We start from the raw sequence: 18,298 nt of genomic DNA on the forward strand, positions 1-18,298 counted from the left end.
TGACTTCATTCAAACCTTCGAGTCCCTCCCACTTGGGTTTCTCTCACGGGGAACATGTCGAAATATTAGGAACACCTCCCAGTGGAAGGAAGCCATCATTAACTCGGACTGACATCATGATAAATTCAACTCCATCTTGAAACGTGAGACGAGAAATAGCTAGAGCACAATTAATGTTATTTTTTGGCTAATAATTAGTATTTGTGCAAGCATTTACAATATTATGGAATATTTGTTACATTTGTATACAATTTATTCTGATCTCTGCTCCTTTTCATTGAAATTTGTTTTCCTCGATTTTCTCCTCTCAAACTATTTTGAAGTGACTTCACTGAATATGACGACAAACCGATTTGCAGATACACTGTAGGCCAGCCTGGCTGAGCCACATCCACTATGGCCGCCACGTAGACGTGACGGTAAGGTGGCGGCCATATTGGACGTTGAAAGTTCCGGTCAAATGCAAGAGCCACTCAGGGCTGAACAAGAAATTATGCCGGTTTTAAAGGACAGTATGCAGGATTTTTCTATTTTCCAATGTTGATCCAACAAAAAAAACCACTTAATTTGAAAAATAAATAAATAAACTTTTAGCACATCAACATATATTTTCAACAACAACAAAATATTACATAGGTCACCAGTCACCTTACAGGATGCTGACATGTTTCGCTGCCAAATTTCTGCTACGGATACCCGAAGAAGACAAACTTAGCTAACGTACTAATTGGCGGCAGGCATGCCAAGTGTGGTCTCCAGAGCGCATGCTTCGAATTTAGGTCGTTGCATTCTATTAGTTCACCGCTAGATGGTGCTTAATTCTACACACTGTCCTAACAGTAACTCCATTTAAATGTTACGTACGTACGACTTGTTTTTGGTTATTTTCTCCAAAACTTTTCCATCCAAGTTCTATTTGACTTGTTAGAACACAGAGCACTCATACAGTTGAGTGAATGAATGACCGACATTAACCTCATGTAATGAGATGCATTCGACGTGTGGGATATGTTTATTCATGAGGCACTTCACCTGACATCACTTTAGCCACAAACACCTCATTTACCGCCCGTCAAAGACTGACACTCTCGTACGTGCTCGTCCCCTCGCAAATAAACGACCTCAGCCATCAATGTCATGCCGCTTAGCTGTGGGCGGGGCTTAGCTGGGATGATGCCAAAGCTTGCTGCACTGCTTTCTCTTTAAAACAACAACAACAATCCTAATGACAGACTTGCAACTAGCGCCTTAATGTCAAAATAGCTTGTTAACTCATTCACTGCCATTGACGGCTATAGACGTAAAAAAATCATTTAAACTATTTTTATTAGTTTAAAATTTCCCCCCACTTTTGTTAACCTTAGTTTGAAAACCTAATTTTTTTTATTGTATTAAAACAGATATTTAAATTTGGGATTTATCGTGAGTTAACTAGTGAAGTCATGCGATTAATTACGATTAAAAATTGTAATCGCCTGACGCCCCTAATTTTTAATAATCTTTTCTTAAAAAAAAAAAGTTTATTAATTTTAATTTTTTAAAGAAAAGATTATTTTAAAAAATTAGGGGCATCAGGTGGGTGATTAAAATTTGTAATCATAATTAATCGCATGACTTCACAATTAATCACAAATTTTACATCTGTTCTAAATGAACAAACAAAAAATTCTCGGTTTTCATACTCTTAACAAAAATGGAAAAAAATGTTAAATAGAAATTGTTCAAATGAATTTTTGACGTCTATAGCCGTCAATGGCAGCGAATGAGTTAAACATATTGACGCATTGTTCAAATGTTTTTTTTGGGATTGATTCCCAGATTAGCATTTGATAACAGCCTTCATTTTTTTGTTTCAATGCAACTGAGTACATGATAGCGTCCAAACTGGCGCTGCACGGAATTAGCAAATACCTTGCTTGTCTTAACTACTACGATGAATCACTTCTTGTTTTTTGTTTTTGTTTTTTTCGAACCACAGTTTCCACTGAAGGGTTCGAGGCTCTGATGCTAAATCGCCACTTAATGCGCTGACGATTTCTTCTGCTGGAGGCCTTCCACATGCTTCCCTCATCTTGCAGAAGAACATGTCGGCCCCGGAGCGGCACGGCCTGCCTTGACGTCATCGCACTGATTGAGCCTGCGTGCTTGGAAACACATTAGTTGTGTTCTTTGTTGCGCCGTTGAAAACAGAACGCGCTTTGAATAATTGTTTAAGTAAGAGAGAAATATTGTTATTTTAAGAAGTATAAACACTTTGTTACGCGAAGTAGATTTTTTTTTATGTATCTGTATTTTGTTTTGTTTTTTCTGATTTATTTTTTACTTACAAAGAAACATTTCATTTTGATAGAATTAAAGCCTGAACCAAACTCTTGACAAAACGAGTATTATATATTATTTTGGGATAGAACAGTAGGTACATACACAGGCTGGTTTTAAGGTATCAGCAGTCTCGAAAATTGCCATTAATTTCATGCAATTTTAGGGAAAAATTGGTCTTTAACTCATTCACACGCAGCCATTTTCGCTGAAGCAACCCCCTTCGCTCCCGGCTGTTTCACTGGATTTTGACCGAGTTTGCAAGGCTCACAGAATATTGTGTTCTGTTGCTGTAAAATCATGGAACCTACCAAAAGAAAGATCGGGTCTATTTTTTTCATCAGGATAAAAAAGTATATTTCTATCCGTTTGCGTTTTCATCATTATTCACAAATCTAATTTAGAATTGTGAGCTAATGAGGTTTTTTTTCAACATGGCGCTGGTTGATCTCTTTTGATCTGCTGCCACCTGCTGGCCGTTTGTGTAATAACTAACATTTCCTCAACCGTTCTTTGCAGTTGAGAGGCTGCATCAAAACCTTCTGTATGCTCTAGCATAAAAAAAACCCCAACAACTTATAAATACATCTTTGGGACACTTATTTAAAATAGAATGTATTCATACGTTTTTGGGAGCAAATGAGTTGAAATGATCTGTTATTGGTTTTTGTTGGGCAAAAATGTTATGTATCAAAAGTACTAGTGGTATCGGTACTTTGTATCGGTATCGGTGACTATTCAGGAGTTGGGTATTTGTGCTGGTATTGAACATCTCTTTATAGTAAAAATTCAATTTACTTTTTAATGTTAGTAAAGTTTAGTGTGTCAAATCATCACTTTTAGCAGAATCCTCGCCATCTGTGGGTGTAGGCTCCATAAAAAAAAAAAAAAAAATAAAAGTGTTCTTTCTTTTCCGATTGTTACATAACTTGGGTGTATATGCGAACTAGCGTATGATGTCATAATCCTGTGCATGCACCGTACGTGTGTCTGCTTCTGAGCCTCTGCAGAATGCACCGGAGAGCAGATTTGCCCGATTTGGCCTCTTAAGAATGGACTTTTCCTGGATTTGTGTGCGGCAGTCAGATAACCTGCGACTTGGCGGCGGAGTCGAAAAATGAGTCGCAATCCGTGTTCCTGTCCGGAGCGCTCAACAATCGCGTGCTTTGTGAATGAGATGAAAACATCACGTTTTGTTGAAATCCTGTGCTGAACAATTGCTTCATTGTATTGGAAGTATATGGAAATTGGTTTTTTTGTTGTTTGCATCGACTTATAAAATAATACATTTGATTGCGGGTGTTAAGTCTTTAATGAAGTGTTTTTGCTTAAACAAAGCAGGCAACCTTCAGTTAGCGCTTCTTGTTCAGGCTGTGAGTCATTTCCCTCAGTGTGTACATTTGTTTGGGTTTTGAAGCTAGGTGTGAACCGACGCTTTATCATCTGATATCATGTTTTGGCCGGAGGGGGGTTTTGACGGAGGGGGAGAAAAAAAAATGCAGCCGAAGAGTAAAACATTATCTGCCAGGGCAGGCACAGGCAAGCCCGATTTCCCGCCAGGTTTTAAGAGGGCTGCATGCGCACGTAAGAACCTGTTTTTTCTTTTGTTTTGTTTTTAGATCGTCAACGTCTGACAGAATTCCAATCATCTTGTCCTCAAATCCCAATTTGGCATTTGCTGGGAAGATGAGTCAACAGCCATAAATGAAGGAACATGGAATCTTAACTCATTCACTGCCGTTAACGGCTATAGACGTCAAAAATTAATTTGAACTATTTATATTATAATATTATATTGTTAACAAGAGTTTGAAAACCTAGATTTTTTTTTATTGTACATTTAGAACAGATATAAAATGTGTGATTAATTAAATAAATAAATTTGCATAGCAACAAGTATTTTTATTAAGTTTTATATCAAAAAGTGTGACTTACGGTAACCATATGAATGAAAAAAGTTAAATACCGGTTTATATATATTTTTTTTATTTCAGCATTTGATATTTTTAGGGTTGTATGTTGTTGTCAATGCCACCTGCTTCATGTGTAATTTTCAAAAATGCAAGGAAAGAAATGAACAATAACAAAACTCAAATTACATCAGACAGAAAGTGAGAGCAGTCGAGCCTCACCTGGTTGGCGCTCTGCCCACAAACATTTATCGTATGAAAAAAAGCCAATGATAAAGACAAATTAACTTCAATGCTTGTATAAAAGTATATTTGAAAAATATACAAGTAATGGTGATAACATGATCAGCCAAGTATGTGAAGTGTAAAAAAACAACCTATTTCTTAGTTAAACTGCACTGTATTAACTCATTTATTGCCATTGACGGCTATAGACGTCAATGGCAATGTCAATTCATTTCAACTATTTATTAGTTTCACTTTTTTCCCCACTTTTGAGAAGTATGAGTATGAAAACCTAGAACATTTGTTTACTGTACATTTAGAACAGATATAAAATTTGTGATTCATCGTTAGTTAACTAGTGAAGTCATGTGATTAATTACAATTAAAAATTTAAACGCCTGATGCCCCTAATAAAAAAAGAAGAAAAGATTATTAAAAAATTAGGGGTGTCAGACGATACATTTTTAAAAATTGTAATTAATCACATGACTAGTTAACTCACGATTAATCACAAATTTTATATCTGTTCTAAATGTACAATTAAAAAAAAAAAAGGTTTTCATACTCTTGTTAACAAAAGTGGGAAAAAAAAGTGAAACTAATAGAAATAGTTAAAATTTATTGTTGACGTCTATAGCCGTCAATGGCAGTGAATGAGTTAAATACACACGCTAGAACGAGAGGTAAAAAAAAAAAAAAAAAGTGTTGCCCCTCTACTTGGTGTTTGTTATTTTTAAAAATTACCGTTATTATCATCATACTAGATATGTTTATGTCTGCTCTAGTAGATTTGCTGATACCCATGCTTGTATGTGATCATAGTCAACGCAACCAAATGCAAATATCAGCGTTTTTGGGTGTCAACTGTTTAGACTGACAATAACTTTTACACAACGTCAACATGAAAACTTGAATGAGGACAAGTGCATCAAAGCTCTCACTATTTACGTGGGGAAAACGCCAAAGTGGATTTGTGGTAAAAAATAAAAATTAAATCATGTTTATAGTCAACAAGGGATGTGTCTGGCAGCAAGTCAACACTGCTGGTGTGAATGGAGGACACGGCTTGATGCTGGTTGATTTATGAAGTTGTAATCGCCCCCCCCCCCCCCCCTCCCCACACCACACACACATTTTTATTATTTTTTTGTGCATCAATGCCATAGTATGGAACCTTACATTTTCAACAGTGCAGCAACATATAGAGAAAGATGATATAACAATACAGTATCCACACGCATATATTATTTCTGTAAAAAAGAAAAAAAAATACTTGAGTTTTGCCGCAATGGTCTTCACCTGACCTATGTACAGTATTATCTACATGTGTGCAAAACACTGCCCTCTGGAGGCCAACGTGAGAAAAACAGAAGCAGCAAATAACAGGGGTCACTAACTCTGGTCCTTGAAGGCCTTTTACCCTATTGTGATCATGGATTTCTAAACTATTACATTTTAAATAGTAGATATGTCTCGCTGTGTTCATAAGAATGCTAAATTGTCATAAAATAAGATGTAATTTTCTTTTTAATTCTCTAATGCAAAAAAAAACAACTAAACAGTGAATTCTTCAACTATTTGACAGATACAATTTTCACATTGATTGTATGCATGAATGTAAGAATTGGCATATTTATTATTATAATTTTTAAAGGAATTTCCCTTGTAATAATAAAATAGATTTTAATCAAACATTGCTAATAATTGGCAGCCGCTTCACTATTAAATTGTTTAAAAAAAAATTGCCGATGGGAACAAAATAGATAAATGGATAGAATGCTAAATTGTCATAAAATAAAATGTAAATTTTTTATTTATTTTTTTATTCTCCAATGTAAAAAAAATACGAAACGGTGAATTATTTAATTATTTGACAGATACATTGGCTGTATGCATATGAATGTAAAATTGACATGAAAAATACATATATATATATATATATATATATATATATATATATATATATATATCTTTAAGGAATTTTCCCATGTAATAACAAAATACAGTTTAATCAAAAATTGCCAATAATTGGCAGCCGCTTCACAAAAAAAATCCTATTGTGGGAAATAAAATGAATGGATGGAAAATTTGCCCTAACTTACCACAAAATATTGGATATTTTTTCTTCTGCTTCTTCCTAAAAAAAAAAGCAAACCAAAAAAAAAGTTCGACTTGAAGTGAATGTGAACAAGCACCATGTAACACACTCTTATCTCCAAGCAATGAGTTCATTCTTACCTTCAGTTTGGGTCATCAGTGTTCCTCAAGATCTCCAAATGGTCTGACTCGCTGGTCTTGGAAAATGGGCGTATGCGGGCGGGCTCTTTTGAAAATATTAGGATTAAATTATGAAATTCCAATCAAGTGCAGTCACCTGGTGAGTCATTGGAATTAGTGGGAGTGCTGCTCTTTCGGGTCAGTAGGTCGTGCACACTTTGTGTGGACAAACATCACTCCCAAAAACCGTATGGATGCTAAATTATCATACAAGTAACAAGAAACACTATTAACATAAACTGATTACAAAATATTAACAACAACAACAATAATAATATTAATAATAATAGGTCTATTTTCTGCAGCTGCAAACTGTGCCCTTATATTCATAAATGACTCTGGGGCGTTTCAAAAGAGCAAAAAAAAAGAAGAAGATTGGAAGCAGCATCCAAATCGAATTAGGAAATTATTGAATATTACTTTTGACTTAATAAGCAATGCACCGCTGTCAGAACGAATGCCGCGCTCATCTCGTTGCAATCAAACAGGCAGACCAATTAAAGGCTGTTTGCAATCTGCTCACAAGGATACATTTCCAAGCTGTCCATGTTGACGGATTATGAAATTTATCCAGGTGGTGAGTAAACCACATTTTGCCATCCAAAAAGCCCCGATGAGGAACTTTTGTGTTTGCGTGGCAATAAAAGTGCATGTAAGAGTACATTTGTGGTTAGAATGTCCCATGAACAGAACATAACGTTTGTCCTCAAAAGTAAAAAAAAAAAAAAAAAAAAATGCTGTGATAAGGACATAGCAGTTCTCTGGTTAATATCTGTAACCAGCTATCAGACAGCAATGTGATTTCCTGTAGTGGTGAATGTCTCACAGTAGTACGGGGCAACTTTCCAAGCTGTACTGATAAAAACATTCGCTTTGATGAGCAGCAAGAAGCTAAACTGCTCATATACACAAACAGCACATACACAAAGTTTTTGAAGAACCGTTCACTATCTGCTAGGGATAGACCGATTATCAACCAGGCCGATTATCGGTGCCGAATTTGGCATTTTGGCAAATATCGGCATCGGCACATTTTACGAATCTGAAGGCCGATAAAGCTGATATCTCGCTGAGTGGTGAATGCCTGTGAACGTAGCGAATTTAGGGTTTTCATCGGGATTTGTAAGATGATCACAGACCGTTTTTTACTTTTCGTAAAGACATTTCGAACATACGATTTTTCACTGTTGAAACTTTTTACGAACCTCGACGAAAACGGCAAATTCGCTACATTCGCATGCATTTTTGTCACACAGTGAGACAAACTTTTCGTTTACTGATTTATTTAAATTTCCACTTTATTAAAAAAAAAAATGATGCTGACACTGGGAACTCCCAACACATTTTTTTTTTTTATAAAATAAAATAAATAAATTATGTAGAAATTTTAGAAAACTTTTACAGTCGAAAACTTTAGGGAACTATTTACTTGCTCAGTTTTTAATTTAGTTTAACAAACCCTGGAAGCTCCCTGCAATTTTTGTTATCATTTTAAACAAAGCTGTCAATTCTTTATATGTTGGAAATTAGTTTTTTTTTTTTTTTACGCTATTTTTCTCTTTTACTGCAAATGAATATCGGCTTGAAATATCGGTTATCGGCCTCCTCACCAACTAATAATCGGTATCGGCCTTAAAAAAAACACTCACCCACATACAAAAAAAAAAATATATATATATATATATATAAAAAATAAATAAAAAAAAGAGCAATGATGATGACATTACCGAATGAATAATACTGAGCTCTTTAAAAAAAAAAAAAAAAACATATCGATCGATCATTACTATGTGCCAAACTGCTGCTTGTTGCGTTAACTGCCACCATGCAGTGTTCATATTTGAATGCATATTTGCTTGCAAGTCAAAGCAAAAATCGTCCAAGTGATGGCCGCTATCTAAAAATCAAAACAAAAAAAACAACTCGATATGAACAGAGTTGACTCGAGGACAAAAATGTGAACAAGATTGACTTGTATCGGATCTAAGCGATAAAATGGCAAAAGTGTTAAGTTCACGCTTGTCGTGCCCTTTACAGTAAGTCAACATCATTGCGCAATGTTTTCTATGCCACCCCCGCTACCCGCTCTCTGGGGATTTATTATCCGTCCACATCTAAACAGCATCACGCATGAAGTCAAGCGCTTCATGTTTGATATGGGTAGCGTCGGCTTTTCTACAAAACAGAACACAAACCTCAGGACGATATAATGCATTCATTGTGTTTAACGCTCGTAACTGAATTCCTTTGCCTGCAAACGAAACCCCTTTCTCCAGATTAGTTATCAGCAAATTCTTCAGCGCAATAACCCTTTCTTTGCCCCTGTGAGAAAAACTCCCCAAGACGCAAGAACAGGAAAAGGAATGGAAGGATGTGATCCCAACATTCCCCTCTCGAGTTCTCATGGCGACAAGACTTGCACAACTGGAGCCAGTCATTTGCGTTGCTTTTAATTTTGGACGTAGCCCAAAGGATTAAAAAAAAAAAAAACATGTACATTATTAACACACAATAAGTGAAAGCTGCAGTGTCGAACCTTTAAGCCAGTTGCTGCTGCTGCTGCAGCATCGCCGCCTCGGCAGCGAGTCGCTCCTGCTTCTCCTGCTCGGCCTTCTTCCTGGTCTCCTGCTCCCTCTGGATCAGTTGCCTCCTCTCGGCCTCCCACGCCTGCAGCACAGTCTCGTACTGATCCAGGTCCGGTCTCTCCACTGAGGGCTGCAGTTGTTGGGCCAGACCGGTCGCCAATGTGCGGAAGTCGGACGCGTCGACTTTGCCCTGACTTTCCAGCTGGCTGACCATCGCCTGGAAAGACAAGAAATGCATTAGGCTGGATTTCCAAGTGACATTTCTAATATGGCTACATGGAAACCATTATGTAGGGATGTAATGATAACGTCAATATCATGATATCGCGATATTAAAACGGCGACAATATCGTCGTCGCCATGTCACAATATTAAAAGCAGCACATCTGTTAAAAAAGTCAGGTTGATTTCCATTTGTGCAGTGCTAGCACCCTCTGGTCGCTAGTTTTTAGGGTTTTAGGCCACTTCTGGGTCATTTCTTGTTGAAATCAGGTCACTTCCTGTTGATTTTAGGCCACTTCCGGGTCACTTCCTTTTGAAACCTTATCACTTGTGTGCACAGTTTAAATTGGATGTTGGAGTTTGAACTAATAAAGAAAGCAAAAACTAAAAACTAAAACTACCGGGTTACTTCCTGTTGAAACAGGTCACTTCCTGTTGAAATCTTAGGCCACTTCCAGGTCACTTCCTGTTGAAATCAGGTCACTTCCGGGTCAATTCCTGTTGAAATCAGGTCACTCGCTGTTGATTTTAGGCCACTTCCGAAATGTTGACCTTCGTTTTTGATTTATTGTAAGGAAATTGAAGGGTTTGGAAGGACATTGAGGAGGGTTAAGACGAAGCAAGCCTTGTCCGTATTTAATAAAAAATAATAATAATTCTGATTAGACTTTTTTGTTTTTGTTTTGTTTTTTCAGCACCGTTCTGGTTTGTGTGCTCAGTTTGAATTGGATGTTGGAGTTTGAATTAATAAAGAAAGCAAAACAACAACAAAAAGGCCACTTCCGCGCCACTTCCTGTCGAAATCAGGTCACCTCCGGATCACTTCCTTCCATTTCCAATATGGTTGTCGCCGCTGGACTACAGGGAGGCCATTATGTGGAAGCCAAAAGGTAAGCAGAGCTGCAGTGTTAGCATGGGCAGTGCTAACACCATTAGCATCCAATAACCAGTACCAGGATTGGTACATGGTGGTGGCTTCATACGTGCGCTATTCATTTGCAGTTGAAGTGGTGAGTATCATCCGATAACACCACAACAAATTTTCCAGAGTTGTTCCTGATCACTTATTTGAGGGCGGAAACCGAGTCACTAGATGCGTTGAAAAAACTGCCAATTTAAGAAACTTAACAGGCTCACTTTCTTATGACTCCTTTCGACACAAACTCCATCCCACCTTGAATTTGCCGTCATATTCAGAAAGCTTTTCCCTCTCCGCCTGGTCATCTTCATCGACTTCTTCTTTTCGTTCTTCCTCCCCTGCCGACTCGTCGCCAGACGAATCAGACGAATCGGACGAGTCGGATGAGTCGGACGACAGCTCGTGGAGCACGTCCTCGAGAAAAGCCAACTGAAATCAACACAATCATTTGCTTTATAACACACCAATGTAATAAGATGCAGCTAGCCCGCGCGTGATATTTGTCAGGTGACCTAAACGTCTTGATGCGAGCTTATCGCTGACCCGAGGCACCGGGACGTCATGTCAATATGATACGTCCTGTGGTGCGTACGTGCACGCTGCGCCGTTATTATCTGTCACGGCGTGTTTGGCCGATTTAAGTCTGGGATGCTTACAGACACACCGTGCGCCCTCTTCAAGATCTTGTTAGAATAAGGCTGAATGATCAAACTGGACCCGACTGTGTGATAATGAAAATATGACAGTGTGTGTTCCGTCTCGGTTGATAAACAGTGTCTGTGTTGTGTTCCTCACCAGATGAGGATGTTGTATGGAAAGAGAACAAGAGCTTCAGAGGGCATTCTGGGTAAAATCTCACCTAAGATAACAGCAAGTCATTTATAATACTGATAATACACTGACTAATGGCTTTCATTAGAACACAATTCAGTCAAAACTAAATATCCTTATTTAAAATGTGGTCTATATAAAAGATGTGTCTTGTGCGTGGCTGCAACACTGTCTTATGAGGATCCATATTTTTTTGGAATGATAACTGATCATCATAACTGGAGTGTGGCAAACAGATGTTAAAAGTACTGTCCAACGGATTTGTTTTGGCCTGTCCGGGACGTTTATGGGCGGAGACTCAAATCAAATGCTGCTGTGTGCGAACCCCTGCTCCTGATTGGTGGACTGGTTTCACACTCGTCCCTGGTCATTGATCATTCTTCTACTAGGGGTGTCAGGCGATTACATTTTTTTATTGTAATTAATCGCATGACTTCAATAGTAAACTCATGATTACGCGCAAATTTTAGATCTGTTCTAAATGTACAATAGAATATTTTTTCATACACTTGTTAACATAAAGTTGAATTTTTTTTAAACTAGTAGAAAGATAGCTGCACCTTTTAGTCATTGATACAGTCATTTCATAATTCATAAAATTGGGTAAAAATAAAAAGATATACTGTAAAAATGGAGTGTGATATTAGTTTGTGTTGGTCATTATCTGCCACTAGATGGCATAAATGCATTTGTAAGACATTGGTGGCAGCTTAGTGCATTTTTCTTTTCATATTAAGAGCTATCTAATCTTTAACATGAAGTAACTTGTGAAACTCAGCATTTTTTTTTTAAATTGTAAAATACAACTTGACCCCAGTCTCCACAAATATATGCATTATTATTACATTTATTACTGATACATTTTGACATGAACGTGTCTGCTACGTTGCGACTGGAATTCCCCCAGTACAGGCTTTCCAAGTAAGGGGCGGTCATTCACCATGCGTAAAAAAAAATTAGTGGCATTAAAGGAACTCAAAATTAACACACTAATTTTGACACCCCCATTGATTACATATTTATTTTTCAAAAAGGAAGGGTTCGGTGAATGCACATGGGAAACTGATGGGATTCAGCGCCTCCAGCAAGGTTAAGAACCACAGATTTTAAGTACCAAAAATGTCAGAAAGAGACCTGGAAACAGTTTTTGACATTTAAAAAATGCCCACTATACTTCTTTTATGCATGAAAGCCATTTAGTTGAACTGCAAGACGAGCGTGTGACTGCTTTTAAGGATGTGCATGAAAGATGTTAAGTCCTTACAGAGTCTTTGGCCAGTTTGACGTCATCGGCGGAGGCAGCAACACCGTCCATGACAGCCAGTGCTCGACTCATATATCCTCGCTCCCAGAAGAGGGGCATGCCTCTAAAAACAGCATGGATGCCATTCTGCATCTCCACCTTGCCTGGACAACACAACAATACATAGTATAGTGAAGGGGTCAGAAACCTTAAATACTCAAAGAGCCATTTGGCCACAAATCCTTTTTGATGCGACAATAACAATGCCTTTTTTAAATTATTTTTTTTACATGTACGTGTAAGAAACTGCCACCTGCAAGTACATCTGAAGCTTAAGCTCCTCCCTCATGCTCACCCAGCAGAACGTTTCCCAGGAAGCGAGCAGTGAAGCCTACGCTGTTGTCTTGCCTGAGGCCGCAGATAAGCAGCGACGCGCCGAGCGCTCGCTCCTGCGACACCTGAGTACACGTCTGACGTCACTTTTGAGAAGAGACCCCAATTTTGTAAGCGCGGCTTCAGTGTTTGCTCGCACTCACGGTGAGTTGAGGTCTGGTTGCTAGGTAACTGGCCAGGGTGTACAGAGAGAGGATCTGCGTGGACGGAAGGTCAAAGGCCTCCTGGAGCATCACCTCCACCACCACGGACGACGCGCCTGGAATGATTCAGCACAACAATCGCAAACATTGTAGAACCTTAACCCAAGAAGTGGGCAAGCTTTTGAGGTCAAGGGTCACATTTGATTGATTGTGTTTGCTTTGTATTTTGCCATTCACAGTTCATAATTTAATGAGCGAAAGTACAAACAAAAAATTAGTTATTGTAAGGGAACTTAATAAACTTTTTTTTTTTTTATATAAAATAAAAAGCTAAATTTATGAAATACAGTATACACAAACTATACTAGTCCTTCCGCCTGAGTCTTCATTATGCATCTTACCAAGCCATTTTGGACAACTTTATTCTTCAAACTTTGTAGGAAACGTTTTGGAGAGGTGTACAGGTGTCCCAATACTTTTGTGTATTTCTCCAAATGTGCAATTCAAACTCAACAATGGCTTACTCTTGAAGTCCTCGTCCTTCAGGTAGGAATCAATGAGCAGGTTGAAGGTGAAGTTGTCAGGAAAGATTCCATACTGGACCTACAAGAAACACTATTTGGTCCTCATTGTTTCCCTCCACACAATATTACACTTAAATGACATCAACGAAAATATAATACTGTATTCAATATTTCATTTAGCAATGTGTTTATTATAGTGCTTGCTGTATCATACTGAGAAATTCTAATATTTTATTATTCCATGTTATGTATGTGGCTAACTTCTGCACCTTGTGTAGCGCACGTACCTTGTTTTGAAGCGTGTGCAGGGCCTTGTCTCTGGCGCCGTATTTCAGACACTGCCTGAACCAACTGTGAACAGTCCAGTCTCGAAGGTACCAACAATTTGGACTGTGACGGAACCTAGACGGCGACAAAACAAGTTTCTTTTTTTAATCTTTGTTTATCATTAACTACAGTATGATGATAAATAAGATACAGAATAAAGTACGTGATTTCACAAGCAGGAATGAAATCCACTAAAAAAAAATGTATATCCTCCCATTGATCACATACACAATAGACCCATATAAATAGCTGCATGTGTATCTAGTGCAAACAGGAATTAGTAGACCTCTGCCAAGGCACCTATTGATTTGTACATCTTCACAGATACATCATTCTTAAATTTATTTCCTACAATTTATGCTGCTCAATAAATGTATTAATAAACAGCTATCAGGAGTACTATATATTATTTATTGTGTATTGCCATGTTTAGCTTACTGAGACAAAAACAAGCATGAGGTGACAAAATGGAGGCTAGGGGTTCACTGGAATTAGTACTCCATTTTTAATTATTTGAGAAACAAGCAGCTATTATTGTAATTATTTACAAACAAATTTGTGGGTAATTCTCAATAGTGCTTGTCCTCATTAGGGTTGCTTGTTTACAGCCAAAAGTCACCATCATGTCGTAGACAAACAACAATTCACACTCATATTTAAACCCACAATTTCCTGACGTTGCGGCGTGTTAACCACGAGTCCACCATGCTACTGAGGGCATTCTCATTACTTTAAATTACATCTTGTAATATATGCAAAAGTGAACACAAAATACAGTAAATGGAAAATATTCAGCATTAGAGGCCTGTGCTAACCCTTCAAGAAGCTTTATGGAAATCAGATGAGTAGTTTTAGCGTAATTCTGTGAACTAACAAAATGTGGTATTTACACAACCATCTCCGCATTGATGAATATTATTTAGTTGTTTATTTCAGCCCGTTGTTCATCAGAACGCGTGTGAGTAGAACACGTGAACGATCGTGAAGCGTCCTAAAAGTCGTAATCAGATTTCCAGTGGAAGGGCTAAACAGGAAAGGTGGGAACAAAGCAAAGCATGCGAGCGAGCATAAAGCAAAACAGACAAAGCAAACAGACAATACATTCCAGGAAAACACAGAAAAAAAAAGCTTGCAAAAGCACAGCTGTGAGATCGACAGCAGCAGATTTGACTGACTTGTAAAGGTAGTACTCGGCTTGATCCACCTCCTCTCGAGATGATATGTTGTCTACAAACTGGGGGGGGGGGGGGGGCACACGCACCCAAATTAAGCCAATGAAAGCCAAGCAAATGATAACTTCAATCATCATAATGTCAAAACTCACCTGTGACACAGTCAGGGAGCTAACAGGACGGTTCTTCTCATATATCCTGTCCATGTTGCTGGCCAGCAAAGCTTCAATGTTGATGTTTTATTTAAATAAGAGAACAAATTAATATTGTTGGGGTTTAACACTTTCTGTCAAATAGTGGCTGAACTTGTTAGACTTCTAAAACTAGCATAACTGACAAGCCAAAATATAAATGTATCATCCTTTTTGATATATAATTGGGAGTCCATCCTGACATGCACAATGACAAAAGTGGAGCTACACTGCCACCTTGTGGTCTTTTTACACATCCTGCAAAACCATACTACAAATGTGATAGCTTGGCTTATTCCATTGTAGTACGGTATATACAGTGGATATAAGAAATTTGCACACCCCTGGTCAAATACCAGGATTTTGTGATATAGAATATGAGACCAAATAATTTAAAACGTTTTTCCACCATTACAATCTGTGACCTCTAACCTGTCCAACTTCATTGTAACTTAATCATTTTGTATTATTTTTGTATTATTTGTATTCAATTTAATTAATTTAATCTTTTCAAAAATCCATCCATCCATCCATCAGTCTTCTATATTGCTTTTACAGCCTTTCCCAGCTGACTTTGGGCAGGCAAATGAAATATAAAGTTTTGTTCTATTCCATGAGCTAATTCAACATTGACACCAGCAGCCAAGTAAATTACATGTCTTTGCATCATGTGCACATTAAGACCTGTCAGTAAGCTACATAGAAATTTCAATCTGTAGGCAAAAAGTGAATATTGTAAATACAAACATGGGAATAATTACGATGAGACATTAAACTTATGACATTGTTAAGATATGATAACAATATTCAAAAATGACTTGACCGCTTGGCCTAACAGTCACCTTATGGGCTTAATATGCATCACACATGCATAGTCACTGAATCAGGGAACTAACTTAGATATTTAGAACATGTGTTCTTACCTAATTTCTGAGGGTCTTTTTCTCTTGCTTCCCACAACGTGGCGTCCGAATATGCTGCTGAAAGTAAGCATCTTCTGGCTGCAAATACACACGTACATTGCATCATTCTTAACACAGAGTTGAAAAGACCACTTTTGCTACATCTTCAAAGACAAAAAGAGGGACTGGCGATGCTGTTAGCTGCAATTAGCTAACAACGCGAGTAGCGGACATTTCGCTCTTGTTGATCCATCGTCAAACGTACGACAACATTTCAATGCACACATTAATACGAACTAACCACATAAAATATCAGTGTGTTAAAGCCACTCGGACGAAAACTCACCTGACACAGACGGAGATAAACGTTTAACTTTGACAGCAGCTGTCATACAGCGTCTCCAGACGGAGGCTGCCATCTTTGGACGATACCACTTGTCAAATGGAGCGGAGGGGTGCAGGAAGGAATGGGACTTCCGGTTTAAACCTAAACGTACTCCTTTCCGAAAAGAATCATTCACGTTCGTCTTGAAGACTATCCAAGATAATTCTAGTTACATAATTATACACTAACAGTTACAGCGCAAGTATATAACACACTTTTTTTTTATTTGTGCGGAATTAAATTAAATTACCTAAAAAATGCAAATGAAAAATGTTCATAGCCAAAACGGTAACACAATGATAAACGCACAAAAAATACACTTGACGGAATAACAATACAAACCAATTTTCAATATAAATAAATACAAATAAATCACATGGTGTTTGTGTATTATTATTATTATTATTCATTTTTTAAATTAGATAGATAGATAGATAGATAGATAGATAGATAGATAGATAGATAGATAGATAGATAGATAGATTGATAGATGGATAGATTGATTGATTATTGATTCCAGTGGAATCAATTAAATGTCAATAGAGGGAGCTGCATGCATGAAGAAAAGACTAGACTAGAAAATACAGTGCAAAGCTCACTGTTATGTTTGGATGTCTTTCTAAATATTAACAGGATATGAGAATTGTTTTATCATGTGACTTTGTACTCTCGTATCTTATTACACCTGTCCTGTTTTCTGTTTCTGCACAGTGGGGTCACCGACTCAGTGAGCCATCAAGCACTGGAAGTCGGCTGGCCCTCGGCTATAAATATACAACGTAGCAGCTCCTTGGCTGCGTGTCAATGGAGGTGACAGGTTGAATCAGGGGTGGGGACGCTTTCGTTAAACAAAACATGGAAGACTGTTAGCACCCTCTCGCTTGCATGCCGACCGCCAAAAACAGGAAGCTACCTGCGCAGGACGCAAATCAAAGGAAATCGGTGAAATACAGCTAGAGGCAGTTCTACATAATAGTTTAGTCAGCCGCATGTATACACTCAGAGATTCAGGTACTGTTTAGAAGTCATGATGCTGCACTAAGGAGAGAAAAAAAACAACATGTTCTCCAATATGGTTTCTCTCCAAGCCAGCAGTTGGGATTGAAACGTGTAGGTGAGGAAAGGAAAGGAGGATGTGAGAACTTCCTCAAACTGTTTGCAGTTTCACCTTGTGGGGTACAGTGGTCGACAGTGTGCGGAAAAGAGAAGCTGCTCTTCTGCATTTCATCTGATGAGAAAAGGTTGGTTACCTGGAATGTAAAGTATGCTGACCGTGGACATGATGGAACCTTAGGGGACATTGTTGTTTGGCATCGATTAAACATATGACCGGTTTCCCTTCATACTGCTTGTAGCATCTCATCCGAGAATTTGAATAAGGAAGATCATTTTATTTTTTTACAATCCTGTCCTGTGCTGCAACAAAAGTTCAGTGACGTGATTCTCTGAAACAGCAGTTACACAATTGGAAAGGCAAAATCTTCATTTTTGATGGATTTGACTTCATTTTTTTTTGGTATTTGAAATGTACAATGTTTCCAATGCATATTCTTATATTATTATTAAAAGGATTTTGAGTTTTACTCACAGATGCTGCTATTATTCTCAACATGACTGTATAAACATTTGAATATAAACTTAAGACTTGAAGACTTAATTAACATATTTTCCATCCTATTAGGCCTCAATTCACTTTGTATCCATTGCAAGGGTCCACAACAGATGGAAGA

General features: G+C 37.8%; 1 protein-coding gene across 1 annotated transcript; it reads right to left on the minus strand.

Moving 5' to 3' along the window:
• Positions 1 to 9,165: 9,165 nt before the first annotated feature.
• mrps27 (mitochondrial ribosomal protein S27) lies at positions 9,166 to 16,620 on the minus strand. Its single transcript, XM_086075971.1, has 11 exons — positions 16,530 to 16,620; positions 16,205 to 16,282; positions 15,243 to 15,313; positions 15,094 to 15,152; positions 13,879 to 13,993; positions 13,592 to 13,670; positions 13,068 to 13,183; positions 12,887 to 12,989; positions 12,553 to 12,695; positions 10,713 to 10,886; positions 9,166 to 9,533 (listed from the first exon to the last, which is right to left on the minus strand). Exons 1-11 carry the CDS (start codon positions 16,600 to 16,602, stop codon positions 9,270 to 9,272), a joined length of 1,275 nt encoding a protein of 424 aa, XP_085932097.1. The 5' UTR covers positions 16,603 to 16,620; the 3' UTR covers positions 9,166 to 9,269.
• Positions 16,621 to 18,298: the final 1,678 nt, after the last annotated feature.

This window comes from Leptonotus elevatus, chromosome 5 (assembly GCF_054856555.1).
Source record: "Leptonotus elevatus isolate MCC_2025b chromosome 5, RoL_Lele_1.0, whole genome shotgun sequence".
NCBI classification, from domain to species: Eukaryota; Metazoa; Chordata; class Actinopteri; order Syngnathiformes; family Syngnathidae; genus Leptonotus; species Leptonotus elevatus.

What these genes read in the sequence shown, in the direction of transcription:
- mrps27 (XM_086075971.1), bottom strand. Translation starts at nt 16,602, where the DNA reads ATGGCAGCCTCCGTCTGGAGACGCTGTATGACAGCTGCTGTCAAAGTT. An exon ending in GCCGAGTACTACCTTTACAA is followed by an intron (nt 13,994 to 15,093) that starts GTCAGTCAAATC and finishes GTCGCCGTCTAG; the next exon opens with GTTCCGTCACAGTCCAAATT. An exon ending in CAACCAGACCTCAACTCACC is followed by an intron (nt 12,990 to 13,067) that starts GTGAGTGCGAGC and finishes ACGTGTACTCAG; the next exon opens with GTGTCGCAGGAGCGAGCGCT.